The following is a 13,727-nucleotide window of genomic DNA, read 5'->3' on the forward strand; positions in this document are numbered from 1 at the left end:
TGGGGGGTCAGGAGCCACTATAGGGGGAGGAGGGAGGTGTCTCAGGGTCCCTATAGGAGGTGTGGGTTGGGGTCAGGGGCCCCTATAGGGTGAGGGGGGGGTCAGGGACCCCTACAGAGTGAGGGAAGGGGTGTCTCTATGTCCCTATAGGGTGTGGGGGGGGGTTTCAGGAGCCCCTATAGGGTGAGGGGGGGTGTCTCAGGGTCGCTATAGGGTGAGGGGGGCATCAGGGACCCCTATAGGGTGGGGAGGGTGTCTTGGGGTCCCTTATAGAGTGGGGGGTCAGGGGCCCCTATAGGGTGAGGAGGGGGGTGTCTTGGGGTCTCTATAGGGTGTATGAGGGGGTCAGGGGCCCCTATAGGGTGAGGGGGGTGTCTCAGGGTCCCTATAGGGTGAAGAGGGAGGAGTCTTGGGGCCCCATAGGGTATGGGGGGGGGGGAGGGGGTCAGGGGCCCCTATAGGGTGAGGAGGGGGGTGTCTTGGGGTCCCTGTAGGGTGTATAAGGGGGTCAGGAGCCCCTATAGGATGAGGGGGGGTGTGTGTGTGTGTGTGTCTCCGGGTCCCTATATGGTGAGGGAGGGGTCTTGGGGTCCCTATAGGGCGGGGAGGGCCCCGGGCCCCCTATAGAAGTGGGTGTCTCAGGGTTCCTATAGGGTGGTGGGGGGGGGTGTCTCCGGGGCCCTATAGGGTGAGGGGGGTCAAGGGTCGGGTTGCTCAGGGGCGTGGCTCCCGGGAAGCAGCCAATAGAGTGCCGTAATCGCAGGGCTCGTCCGGTTCCGTCCAATCAGGAGGTCGCATGCTAATAAGGGGCGTTTCCGCCCAATGGCGAGCGCCGGTGGTGCCGGCTTGTTTTTTTCGCCCTGCCCAATGAGCGCCCCGAATGCTGCCGCGTGGGCGTGGCAGCGGGCGGGCCAATGAGGCGGCGGCGTATTGACGGCGCTCTACCCGCCGCCTGCATCTCGATGGTCCCAGGAGGCGGCGGGTGCCCAAGATGGCGGCGGCAGCGGCGCTTTCCCTGGCGGGCGCCGTAACGGCACCGAGCCCGGAGCTACCGGTAGCGGCCCCGGGCCTGGGCCGGGCCCCCGAGGAGGAGCTACCGGTGCTGGACCCGGCCGAGGTGCGGAGCCGCCTGGAGCGCAGCGCCCGCCAGTTCCGTAACCGCCGTAAGGTGCTGATCCGCGGGCTGCCGGCCGACGTGAGCAACCAGGTACGGGCCGGGGGCTGCGGGGAGAGCGGGGCCGGGCCCGGGGCTGCGGCGGGGGGAGCTGAGGGGAGACTGGGGATGAGGAGACGCCGGGCCCGGGGCTGCGGCGGGGGGAGCTGAGGGGAGAGCGGGGCCGGGGCCGGGCCCGGGGCTCCGGCGGGGGAGGCTGAGGGGAGATCGGGGCTGAGGAGACGCCGGGCCCGGGGCTGCGGCGGGGGAGGCCGAGGGGAGACCGGGGCTGCGGCGGGGGAGGCTGAGGGGAGACCGGGCCTGGGGCTCCGGTGGGGGAGGCTGAGGAGAGACCGGGGGTGAGGAGATGCTGGGGCCGGAGCTGCGGCGGGGAAGCTGAGGGGAGACCAGGGCTGAGGAGATACCGGGGCCGGGGCTGCGGCGGGGGACACTGAGGGGAGACCGGGGCTGGGCCCGGGGCTGCGGCGGGGGAGGCTGAGGGGAGACCGGGCCTGGGGCTGCGGCGGGGGAGGCTGAGGATGGGCCTGGGGGTGCCGGTTGGAGCCCCCCGGGGGTGGGAGCGGGGCAGGAGTTGAGGCTTTGGGGTGGAGGTCTCTGGTAGGGGCCGGTTTGGGGGGGGGGGGGCGGGGTGAGGGCAAAGCTGAGCCCGGTACCGGTGAGGAGCCAGGCTAACGGGCAGCGCCGGGGCAGCCGGGCCGGGCCTCGGATGCGGCTGCTGGAATGACGGGGGGCGGCTGGGGTGGGGTCCCGAGCTCCGCCGGCTCCTGCCTCTGGCTCTTTGGCCGCTCCTCGGGCCTCCCTGAACCCCTCACGGCCTCGGCTCACCCCGGTTCCTGCCCCCCCGAACCCCCCCTTAATTATCGCTTTAACGGTTCCCGGGGGGGAACAGGGGAGTCGCCCCCCAAACTCGGCTCCAAGGAAGAGCCAGCGCCGCTTAACGAGCCCCCAGTACCCACCTCAAACGAGCCCCGAGAGCCCCAGCCGCCTCAGCGCTCTTTCCCGCCTGCTTTTTTAATTCCCTTCCCCGTAAATCAGAGTTAATTATCGCCCCGGAGTGTCAGAGAGGCCGAAGGCTTGTAAATTATTTCAGGGAGGGCAAAGTCTTGAGCTGGAGGCGACACAACTGGTTTGGAGATGCTTATCTGGGAGGAGGAGCGGCTTCCCCGGCGGCCTTAAGGGATAAACACCCTCGGGGCGTCAAATTGGGGACGCGGGAGGTGACGCCGCGAGGAGGGAGGGAGACAGCGGGGCCGAAGGGCTCGTTTGGGTGCACGATGAGGATCCCCGGGGAGCATCTTCGCGTTGGACCGAGCCCGTTCCCTCTCTGCCTCCTTCTCCAAGCCCAGGGAGAAGCGGAAATATTTTGGGGTGACCTGTGGGAATTAGGGGACCCGCCGGAGCGAGGGGCTGGAGCTTCTCCCTAGAAGCTGACTCCTCTTTTTTTATTATTTTTATTTAAAACCCCTCTGTTTATCCAGGAAGTCCACGATCTGCTGAGCGACTACGAGCTGAAATACTGCTTTGTGGACAAATACAAAGGGACTGGTGAGTAAGCTGCTCTCGCGGCGGGCGTCTCCGGCGAACGCTCTCTCAGCGCCGAATCCTATCGCCGCGGCCAGGCTCAGCCCCCCGCCCCCCCCGGTGCCGCGTTCGGTGGCTTTTCCGCTGCTGGGTGTTCCGTTGGGAAAGGCAACACCTTATTCTGCAGCGATTCTCCGCCTGTGTCCCCCCCCCCCGACTGCGCCCTGCGTAGGGTTTCACCCTCAGCCACGCTCGCTGCACCCTTTTTGCGTGGCGGCTAGCTCTTGGCGGGTGGAAAATTAACGGTTGCAGGGTTTAAACCCCCCCCGGGAGACTTCGTACATTGCAGCGTGGGATTTACGTCGCTTCCCGAACCCCTGGCTTTCCAAACCGAGGGTGTTCAATCCGGCCCCTTTTGGGGGGCTGTGCCTGCTGGCGTTATCCCCCGCACCCCTAAAATGGTTCTCGAGGGCAGAGGAAGCTGCGGGAGCTCCTCCAGCCCGGGGAGGTGAGGGTGGCTGGGACCTGGGGGCACCGGTGTCTCTCTGGAGCTTGGGGACAGGGCTGCCTTGCGCGAGGCTTCACCGAGGACGGTGTGATTTCACCGGCCGGCGCTCGCCGAGACTTTCCCTCCAGCTCCTCGCCTCGTCGGGGCTTTGGGCACTTAACGGCGGCCGGAGGGGTGAATTTCACCCCCCATCCTCCGAGGTTTAACCCTGCGCCTCGCCAGCCCCCCGCGGCTTCACGTTTTGGGGTGCCGCGGGCGCCGCGCGGCCTCACCCTTCCCTCCCGCTTCTGCTCCCGCAGCGTTTGTCACCTTGCTCAACGGGGAACAGGCGGAATCGGCCATCAAAAAATTCCACTTGAGCAAACTCCGGGAGAAGGAGATCTCGGTGCAGCTGCAGCCCACGGACGCCCTCCTGTGTATCGCCAACCTCCCCCAGCTCTACACCCAACAACAATTCGAAGAGCTCGTCCGCCCTTTCGGCAACTTGGAACGTTGTTTCCTGGTCTACAGCGAAAAAACGGGACACTCGAAAGGTTACGGATTTGTGGAATATATGAAAAAGGATTCGGCGGCCAGAGCCAAGTCGGATCTGCTGGGGAAGCAGCTGGGCACGCGGACTCTCTACGTCCACTGGACGGACGTCAACCAGTTGACGTTAGATCTTCTCCATTCCAAGTGCTTGTGCGTCGACAAGCTGCCCCACAACTACGCCGACCTCGAGGAGCTGCGGCAGGTCTTCTCCGCCGCCTGCGCCCCCGCTTTTTGCCAGGTGAGGGGGGGATTTTGGGGGGGTAAAGGTGCTTTTTCTGGGGTGCAGCCTTTCTCTGAGCCCCCCCACGCTCTTTGTCGAGCTCCCGGGAAGGCTGACAGCCGAAAGCGAGCGGCACCCCGGGGTGCAACAGCCTCGTATCGGCGCGTGAGGGTCTCTCAGGGTCGCGCTGGCGCTGGCTCCGTCCCTTCCTGTCGTGCTAACCCTCCCTTTGGCATGCCTCTCCTCTCCTAGCTGGCCTACGGGCAGGACGGGCAGCTGAAGGGCTTCGCCGTCCTGGAGTACGAGTCAGCGGAGATGGCAGAGATGGTTCAGCAGGCCACGGACGGTTTGCCGCTCGCCGGGAATCACGTCCGAGTCTCCTTCTGCGCTCCCGGCCCTCCCGGCCGCAGTATGTTGGCCGCCCTGATAGCCGCGCAGGCGACGGTGAGGCTTGTGTGTGTGCTGCTTCCTCCTCCTCCTCCTCGCTCCCTCTTCCCTTCGCAGCTTGCTGGCACCGTGACAGGCGCTGCCGGCATTCCCAAGGTCGGGTATCCAGCCTGGAGCAGGCTGTCGTGGAGCAGCCGGCACATTTCCCATCGGATCCCCTACGGAGCAGCCGTCTGTTGCCTGTAGCTCCTGCTTCGGGGCATCTCTGGCACGCTGCCGCTCCCAGGCTCCGATCGCACGGCACAAATTCCCCTGTTGCTCCCGTATTCCCGCGCGCCGCCACAAAACTCAGAGCGGGAATGCTGCTTGTTGCCAAAATCCAGCGGCTGCTTGGCGTGGAGAGCTTTGCCGGGCAGGTGCCGCGCCGGCAGGATTGCCGACGGCGTAGCTGCCGATACCGATGGCAAACTGCGCGGCAGCCGCTGCGCCTCGGCTTTCGTCAGCTGTAGGGATGGGTCGGTCGTTTCCTCCCTGCCCTACAATGGGATATTTGGGAACGATCTTGCTGGGAACTGGATTTTCAGAGCTGGAATCTTACTGGTTTGGGGAACTTAAGGGTAATTTCAGGGTGGCCTGTGGTGGGGGAAGCCTCGAAGCCGGTTGTCTTGCTTTTAACACGCTGTTTTTTGGTTTTTTAAGGCGCTGAATCGTGGGAAAGGGCTCCTCCCTGAGCCGAATATCCTCCAAATTCTCAACAGCCTGGGAAATCCCGCTTCCCTCCAGCTGCTGCTCAACCCCCTGCTCCACGGGGCCGTCGGAGGCAAACAGGGTAAGGCCGAACGCAGAGCAGAGGCCGGGCGGTTTGTCCTCGCTGCGGCCGGCGATTCCTCCGGCTTCTCTTCCCTCCAGGAATCCTGGGCGCCGCTCCCTCCGTGCCGCTGGTGACCAACCCGGCCCTCTCCACGGCTCTCCTCCAACTCGCGCTTCAGAACCAAACCCAAGCCCAGCAGGTACGCGGGATTTTCACCGATGCCGGCTTCCCTTCGCGCCGCGGACGCCAGCGCTGCTGTCGTGCCGGAGCCCTTGCGCTCCCGCCTGCCTCGCTTCTGCGAGAAACACATCTCCTCTTAGATCAGGGTCCTGCCCGTGCCGCCGCCGATGGGCGGGGGTCTCCCAAACCCGACGGCGGCCTCGTGCCGCTGCCGTTTTCCGCACCGTCTCGCCTCATATCTCCGCTCCGGCTCACGCATCTCCGCGGCCTCTCCCGAAACTCTCGCTGCCAGTTGAGGAGTAAAGAGAGGAGCAAAGCGAGGATTAAAGCTCCCTGCCGCACTTCTCGCTCTCCCCGTGCCTCTCGAACCGCCCCGCGCTTGGTTTTTTCCCTCTTTTTGAGTGATTTTCTGTCTTTTCTGGTCTTTCTCGCTGTGCTTTCTGCCCCGGAAGGCATTGCTTGGGAACTCCCTGTTCCTGCAGAACCAGGTCCGGACACAGCTGCTGCAGAGCAAGGAGAACCAAACCCTCTTCCCTGTGAGCGGTAGGAGGCAGCCGGCGCGGTAACATGCTGTGTGTGCGGTGGTGCCGAGCCGGAGCGCCGGGACCCCCGCCGGCGCCTTCCCCGCATCCTCCTTCCCATCCTTAAGACCAGGCAGCGATCGCGGTGAGGGCTCTGGCGGTGACACCAGTCACCCCAGTGACTCCAGTAACGCCGGAGCCGCTCTCCTTGCGGGGAGAAGCGAGTCGTTGCTCCAAATCGGAGACCGGAGGGCTCGGCCTCCGTGAGCGGCTCCGCTCCGGGGATCCGGCGAGGCGGCTGGTCGGCTCTCTGCCTCTGTCCCACGCTTGGTCAGCCGGTGCCCGCGCCGAGCTCAGGCTCGCTGGGGGGGTGAGAAGAGGGGAGCCCCCATCCCTCGTCGGCTCCCCTTCAACTCACTGCCTCGGCGAACGATGTCTGCGCAGGGCTGAGTGGCTTGGCTCCTTCGTTCCAGCGCAAATGGACCGTTTTGAACAAAAATTTGCGCTGAACCGTGGCGGGGAGCGTCTGCCCGGCGTTATTTCTGGTATTCCCTGCTTAAAGAGCCGTGAATTTGCAGCCGGGTCTCTCTGCGGCGCGTTTCTTGCCAAGCTTTTAGCCGACGGCCACGATCTGGAGGCCCTCGTGCCGCCTCCGTTCCCCTCCATCCCGCAAGCGCCAGGGGTTTTCCGCCGCCTCCGGAGCCACGGATCCGCCATGGAAGGCCCGATGTCGCGCGGCGTGAACCTCCCGCTCTCTTTTGCAGAAGCCGGGGATCCTGGGCGACTCGCCGCTGAGCTCCCTGCCCCACGGCGCCCTGGGTTTGGCCAACGCGCCGGCGCAGCCCCCCAGCCAGCTCCTGGGAGAGCTCGCCTCAGGTAACAGCCGGCGGCACGGGCTCTGCCCGACGGCGCTTTCGGGTGGAGAAAGGGACCCCTGCGGTGCCAGGCTGAGGGCGTGACACCCCCCCCCCCCCCCGAGTGTGATTTTGGGGGGGGAAACCACCCAGGGGACCCCCCCGGGCAGGTTGGGAGGAGCGGAGGGGGCCGGGGTCGGGTTTTCCTGGTGGGGGACGGACGCCGGGGCGAGGCAGCTTGCGTGGAGCGGGGAGAAAAGGCTGGAAGCAAGGTGGGGGGGCTGGATGCCGGTGCCATCCCTCTCCTTCTGTCTTCCCAGGTGGCCCCTTGCCCGGTGACATGGCACAGGGACACGTAAAATCACCGATTTTGCCTTCTGGAAACGTACCCCTGGCTTCTTTCCTGGGACCGGTGGGAGTAGATCGGGAAAACTCGGTGCTGGGGACGCAGGTGCCTCAGCTCACCCCTCCCGCCGTCACCCCCCCGGCTCTGCAGGGTCTCACCACCTCCATTTTGGGATCCGTCATCAGTGGTCTCCAAAAACCAAAGCAGAGCGAAAACGGACCTCCCGCCTCCGGGGTAAGATCCCCTCCCTCCGGGAGAAGCCCGTGGCACCTCGGGGGCTCCGTGTCGTCGCCAAATGCCCTCCAACGGCGTTTGGGGGCTGGTTTCTCTGCCCAACCCCCCTGGGGAGCCCCCCAAGCCCTTTGAGAAGCCACCCGAGCCCCCTGGGAAGCCACCTGAGCCCCTCGAGGAGCCACCTGAGCCCCCCAAGTGTTTCTCTCACAGGTCTCACTCCTGGGGGAGCCCCCCAAAGACTTCAAGATTCCTCTCAACCCCTACCTGAACCTGCACAGCCTCTTGCCGGCGAACAGCCTGGGAGGTGAGCGCCCTCCGCTTCCCTTTTCCCAAATGGAGAAGGGAAATCCCCTTGGGATGAAGAGCGGGGAGGAACCGGAGCCCTTTGGGGTTGATTTCTTTCCCCCTCCCCCCTCAACAACTCTTTGCCTTTTCAGGCGCCGCCAACAAAGGGTTTAATCTGAAAGCCGGCGTTTTGGGGAGCATCTCCAACCCTCGGATCTCCCAGCCCTCCCTGGCCGACCCGCTCCTACCCTCACCCGGGCTGGCCGGAGACACCTACACCTTCGATTACCAGCCGGTGGGTGCACCGGGGGGCTTAGAAGGTTTTTTTGGGGGGCTTAGAAGGTTTTTTTGGGGGGCTTAGAAGGTTTTTGGGGGGGATAGCGGAGCTGGGGCAGCCCCTCTAACCCCTCTTCTCTCCGGAGAAGGATTTGGGCTCCCGGATTTACCCCCAGACGAGAGACCACGCTGGACCCATCCTGGGGGGCTTCGGGCACAGCAGACACAAGGTAAAAAGCTCCCCCAACACCTTGTGGGGGGTGGAATGGGAAAGTAGGGGGCCCCCCACCCTGTTTTTGTCCCCGATTGTCACCTGCAGCCCTTCCCCTTTCAGCTCTCCTCGTCCCCGGGGTTCGAACGAGGGGCTTTGGGGCCGCCCCTACCCCCCTTTTACTCAGGATCTCCCAGTTCCTACTTCACCAGTGGCCTTCAAGCTGGGCTCAAACAGAGTCACCTCAACAAGGTGAGCCCCCCCTCGCGTCCCCAGGGATTTGGGGACCCCCCCCTTTGCCCGGACCCCCCCTTAATGTGTCCCCTTCTCCCCCCGCCAAGGCTGTCGGGATGCCACCGTCGGCCTCCACAGACACCGTCCTCGCCTTGGGACCCCCCAGCCACTCGCACAGCTCCCACTCGAAGGTACGAAACCCCCCCAAACCCCACAGAGACCCCCCCAGACCCCCCAGCCACTCGCACAGCTCCCACTCGAAGGTACGAAACCCCCCCAAAACCACCCCGAAACCCCCCAAACCCCACAGAGACCCCCAGACCCCCCAGCCACTCACACAGCTCCCACTCAAAGGTGCAAAACCCCCCTAAAGCCCCCCAAACCCCACAGAGACCCCCCAGACCCCCAGCCACTCGCACAGCTCCCACTCAAAGGCAAGAACCCCCCCCAAACCACTCCTATAAGCCCCCCAAAACCACCTCTATAACCCCCCAAGACCCCCCAAAACCCCCCCAAACCCCCTAGCCACTCGCACAGCTCCCACTCCAGGGTAAAGAAACCACCTCTAGAACCCCCCAAAGACCCCCCCAAACCCCACAAAGACCCCCCAACCCCCCAGCCACTTCCACAGCTCCCACTCAAAGGCAAGAAACCCCCTAAAACCCCCCAGGTCCCCGCAAGGCCCCCAAACCCCACAAAGATCTCCCAGACCCCCCAGCCACTCGCCCAGCTCCCACTCAAAGGTAAGAAACGCCCCCCAACCACCCCTAAAACCCCCCAGGCCCCCCAAAGACCCCCAAACCCCCCAGCCACTCGCACAGCTCCCACTCCAAGGTACACCCCCTCCCCCAAAACCCCCCTGAACCCCCCAAACCCCACAAAGACCCCCCAGACCCCCCAGCCACTCGCCCAGCTTGCACTCAAAGGTAAGAAACCCCCCCCAACCACCCCTAAAACCCCCCAGGCCCCCCAAAGACTCCCCAGCCACTCACCCAGCTCCCACTCCAAGGTAAGAACCCCCCCAAACCCCACAAAGACCCCACAAAAAGCCCCCAACCCCCCAGCCACTCGCACAGCTCCCACTCCAAGGTAAGAACCCCCCCCAAACCCCACAAAGACCCCCCCCAAAGACCCCCCATTCTTTCTTTTCTTCTCTTGCAGACCCCGGTGGGGGGCCAGAAACGGGCTTTCTCCCACCTCCTGCCCTCCCCGGAGCCCAGCCCCGAGGGCTGCTACGTGGGGCAGCACTCCCAGGGCCTGGGGGGGCATTACGCCGACTCCTACCTGAAGCGGAAGAGGATATTTTAGCCCCCCCCTCCCCCCAAAATCCCCCCTCCCCCCCTGTAAATCTTGTACAAACGTGGGTTGGTTTTTTTCCTTTTTTTTTTTTTAATGTTTAGTCTTTTTTTTGGATTATTTTTGGAGGGTTTTAGTGATGTGAAAGACTCGCTGGAGGAGGGGGGGGGGGGGCCTCAGCATGGAGGCCCCCCCCCTCCCCAGTGCTGTCAGGGGGTCCCCGAGAGCCACCCCCTCCCATTTTCCAGTGCCCCCCCCCCCATTTTCCAGTGCCCCTTCCCGGAGCAGTAACTGGGAGCTGCGTGTGTCGTCCCCGTCCCCCCCCCCAAAAGAACCCCGCGCGCTCCCCGCCTTAACCCGCTGCTTGGGGCGCGGAAGGGGGGGTCCCCGGCCCTGGGGGGGGCACGGCGCCGCCCCCCCCAACATTTCACCCGTGTGGGTTTTTTTTTTTTTTTTCCTGTTTTACTTGTTTTTTAAAGACCGGAGCTGCCGCCATTTTACACTTTTTTGGGGGTAAAAGTTGCCTTTTTACTTTAACGCTCGTTTTTATTGCCTTTTTTTTTTTCTTTTTTTTTTTTTTTTAAAAGTTCTTCCTTCCCTCCCGGGGGGGGGCTTTGCCTTCCCCCCCCCCCCACCCCGCTTGGTTGGGGGGGCACAGCCCCCCCAGCTGGTGCTTTGGGGGGGTCCCCACCCTCTTTTTCTCCTCCCTCCCTCTTTTTTTGGGGGGGTTCCCTGGGTTTTGAGTTGTTGCCCCCTTTCTACTGTCGATGCTGTCTGGTTTGCTGTACGGGGGGGGCGTGTGGCCCCCCCTCGCCGGGCCCTCCCCAAAGTAAAGCTATATTTATATCACCTCTCCCCTCCCCTTTTTTATTACGCTCGCTGTGACATCGTTACCCCAATGAGGGAGACCCCCCCCCCCCCCCCAATTTGTCCCTGTCCCCCTCCCCAATATGGCCAAGCAAGGGGGGGGGGGAGGGGGGTCCTGGCTGTTGTGTCCCCCCCATTCAAGGGGTTCCCCCCCCCCCCCGGGCTGATTTCATGTGTGGGGTCCCCTCCATGTCTCCCCCAGTTTGGGGGGTGCCCCCTCCTCATGCAAGAAGCCCCCCCCCCCCATTATAGGGGTCCCCTATCCTCATGCAAGGAGCCCCCCGTTATGTCCCCCCACCCCCATTAGAGGGGTCCCCTGTCTCCCCCCTCCTCACCCAAGGCCCCCCCAGTGCAAGGGGGCCCCTGTACCCCCCCATTGTGGGGGTTCCCCCCCGCGGGGGGGGGTTAATGGGGGGGGGGGTAATTCCCAGCCCTGAGGCGGGGCGGGCACTAGGACCAGCGCGGTTCCCCCTCCTGGCCCTGGCCCGCTGCCGGCGGCGTTGGTCACGTGGCGGCGGTCACGTGCCGCCCGTCATGGCGGCGTCCATGGCAGCGGCGAGCGGCGGCTCCGTGACGCGGCGGCTGCTGCGGGGAGCGGTGCGGGGCCTCAGCGGCGGCGGGACCGCGGCGGAGGAGCCGGAGGGCGCCGTGTGGGTACCGGGGAGCCGGTACCGATACCGGGAGGTGGCTGCCGGTGCTGACTCCCGGTGTCGTGTCCCCTCCCCAGGGTAAACGTCGTCTTCGTTGACCGGACGGGGCGTCACGTCCCGGTGCGGGGCCGCGTCGGGGACAACGTGCTGCATCTGGCGCAGCGGCACGGGCTGGAGCTGGAGGGTCGGTACCGGTACCGGCACCGGCGGCGGGGCTGCGGCGGGGGCGGGCACGATCGTACCGGGACTGGGGCTGGGGAGGGGGGCGGGACCGGGAGAGGAATCGAGACTGGGGGGGACACGGATGGGCCGGGACCGGGACCGGGGGGGGGGGGCACGATCGCACCGGGACCAGGGCTGGGGAGGCGGGACCGGGATCGGGACCGGGATGGGGGGTCCCGACAGGGGCGGGACAGGGGCGGGGGGCGGATCCCGGTGCCGGGGGTCTCGGTCCCGGGGTGGGGTCCCAGTGCTGAGTGAGGGGGGGTTCCCGGTGCCGGAGGGGTCCCGGTGCTGAGCGGGGGGGCCTGGTCCGGGGGGGTCCCGGTGCCGGGGGGTCCCGGTGCTGAGCGGGGTCCCGCAGGCGCCTGCGAGGCCTCCCTCGCCTGCTCCACCTGCCACGTCTACGTCAGCGCCCCCCACCTCGACCGGCTCCCGGCCCCCGACGAGCGGTAACGGCCCCCCCGGGCCCCCCGACCCCCCCGGCGACCGCAGCCCCCCCCCCCGACCCCCCGGCGACCGCAGCCCCCCCCCCGACCCCCTGATCCCCCTCCCTGGGACCCCCCTGACTCCCCCAGGGGCCACAACCCCCCCGGGATCACCCTGACCCCCCCCCAGAGACCCCCTGACCGCCCCCCCAGGGACCACAACCTCCCCCGGGACCCCCCCTGACCCCCCCCCCCCCCCCCCAGGGACCACAACCCCCCGGGATCCCCCTGACCCCCCCCCAGAGACCCCCTGACCCCCCCCCCAGGGGCCACAACCCCCCGGGACCCCTCTGCCCCCTGCCATGAACCCCTGCCCCCCCAAACCCCTTCCCCCCCACCCCCTGACCCCCTCCAGCCCCCCCAGCCCCCTGAGACCCCCCCCACGCCCCCCAGCCCTGGGCCCCCCTCCAGCCTCCCCCAGCTCCCTGAGACCCCCCCCCCGCCCCCCCAGCCCTGGGCCCCCCCTCCAGCCCCCCCCGCCCCCTGAGACCCCCCCACACACCCCCCAGCCCTGAGCCCCCCTCCAGCCCCCCCAGCTCCCTGAGACCCCCCCCCACGCCCCCCCAGCCCTGGGCCCCCCTCCAGCCCCCCCCAGCTCCCTGAGACACCCCCCACGCCCCCCAGCCCTGGGCCCCCCTCCAGCCCCCCCGCCCCCTGAGACCCCCCCACACACACACCCCCAGCCCTGAGCCCCCCTCCAGCCCCCCCCGCCCCCTGAGATCCCCCCCACGCCCCCCCCAGCCGCTCCCCATGCCCCCCCCAGGGAAGACGACCTGCTGGACCAGGCCCCGCTGCTGCAGGAGAATTCCCGCCTGGGCTGCCAGATCCTGCTGACGCCCGCGCTGGAGGGCGCCCGCTTCGTCCTCCCCAGGGTCACCCGCAACTTCTACGTGGACGGCCACGTCCCCAAGCCCCACTGACGGCGGGGGGGGGACCCCCCCGCGGGATGAGCCCCCCCCCAGCGGGATGAGCCCCCCCCCCAGAAGCAGGACGCAGCCCCCCGCAAGCAGGATGCGGCCCCTCGGCCCCCCCCCCCCCCGAGCAGGAGACGCTGCGGGATGGGGACGGCAGAGCCGGGGGGGTCCGGTCATGGGGTGGGGGTGACACTGGGCTCTGCCCCCCCCTCCCCCCCCCCGGGGGCTCTGGATTTGGGATAACGAGCGTTGGGGCTCGTTACGAATAAATCTCGGCTGAGCGGTGCTTGGGGTCCCTCGGGGGGGGGCAGGGGTGTGGGGCGTGACTCCCCCGGTGCTGCCCCGTTTGGGGGGGGGCTGTACCCCACCCTGGGGTTCCCTGCTGCACCCTGGGGGGGGTCTGTACCCCAAAAGGGGCTCCCTGCCCCACCCGGGGGGGTCTGTACCCCATCCTGGGGGGTCCCTGCCCCATTATGGGGGTTCTGTACCCCACCCTGGGGGGGGTCTGTACCCCAAAAGGGGCTCCCTGCCCCACCCGGGGGGGCCCTGCCCCGGCCCCCGGGTCCCTCCCCGCCGCCCCCGCCCCCGCCCCCGCGCAGCTGGAGCCGGTTTAGGGCCGGGCCCGGGCCCGGTGCCGGTGCCGGTGCCGGTGATGGCGGAGCAGCTCTTCCTGGAGGGGCAGCCCCCGGACTTCTCGCTGCTCCAGCGGCTGCTCTGCCTGGAGCCCGAGCCCTGCCGCCCCCTCCTGCCGCCCCCCAGCCCCGGCGGGGGCGCGACCGGCGGCCCCCGAGCCCGCAGGTGGGGACCGGGGCCCCGGGGCTCCGCTCCTGGCCCGGGGAAGCGGGGGTGTCCCACCGGGGGGACAGCGGGGATGGTCCGGCCGGGAGGAACAGGGAGAACCGGGACCGGGGATGGTCCTACCGGGGGCACCGGGACCGGGGATGGTCGGAACCGGGGGCACCGGGAGCAGGATGGTCCCACCGCAGGGGACCTGGGGGCA

The 13,727-nt window shown here is 67.1% G+C and overlaps 2 protein-coding genes across 4 annotated transcripts; both read left to right on the top strand.

Moving 5' to 3' along the window:
• The first annotated feature begins 746 nt into the window (after positions 1-746).
• RAVER1 (ribonucleoprotein, PTB binding 1) lies at positions 747-10,455 on the top strand. 3 transcript variants are annotated; one of them, XM_087778024.1, is made up of 14 exons: positions 747-1,207; positions 2,653-2,719; positions 3,503-3,972; positions 4,207-4,398; positions 5,041-5,170; positions 5,251-5,351; positions 6,621-6,729; positions 7,028-7,287; positions 7,498-7,591; positions 7,725-7,867; positions 7,998-8,078; positions 8,183-8,311; positions 8,401-8,556; positions 9,455-10,455. In XM_087778024.1, the coding sequence occupies exons 1-14, from the start codon at positions 992-994 to the stop codon at positions 9,599-9,601; spliced, it is 2,295 nt and encodes a 764-aa protein (XP_087634150.1). In that variant the 5' UTR covers positions 747-991; the 3' UTR covers positions 9,602-10,455. The 3 variants fall into 3 exon arrangements, with proteins under 3 accessions (XP_087634150.1, XP_087634149.1, XP_087634152.1); XM_087778023.1 differs by having other exon boundaries at positions 750-1,207; positions 6,618-6,729; positions 9,455-10,453; XM_087778026.1 differs by having other exon boundaries at positions 752-1,207; positions 6,618-6,729; positions 8,401-8,484; positions 9,455-10,452.
• A 323-nt stretch (positions 10,456-10,778) lies between these two features.
• FDX2 (ferredoxin 2) lies at positions 10,779-13,013 on the top strand. Its single transcript, XM_087778027.1, has 4 exons — positions 10,779-11,106; positions 11,184-11,290; positions 11,690-11,777; positions 12,577-13,013. The coding sequence occupies exons 1-4, from the start codon at positions 10,865-10,867 to the stop codon at positions 12,731-12,733; spliced, it is 594 nt and encodes a 197-aa protein (XP_087634153.1). The 5' UTR covers positions 10,779-10,864; the 3' UTR covers positions 12,734-13,013.
• The last annotated feature ends 714 nt before the right edge of the window (positions 13,014-13,727 follow it).

Source organism: Nipponia nippon, unplaced genomic scaffold (genome assembly GCF_047370975.1).
Source record: "Nipponia nippon isolate SJK-2023a ecotype South Korea unplaced genomic scaffold, ASM4737097v1 scaffold_42, whole genome shotgun sequence".
NCBI lineage: Eukaryota > Metazoa > Chordata > Aves > Pelecaniformes > Threskiornithidae > Nipponia > Nipponia nippon.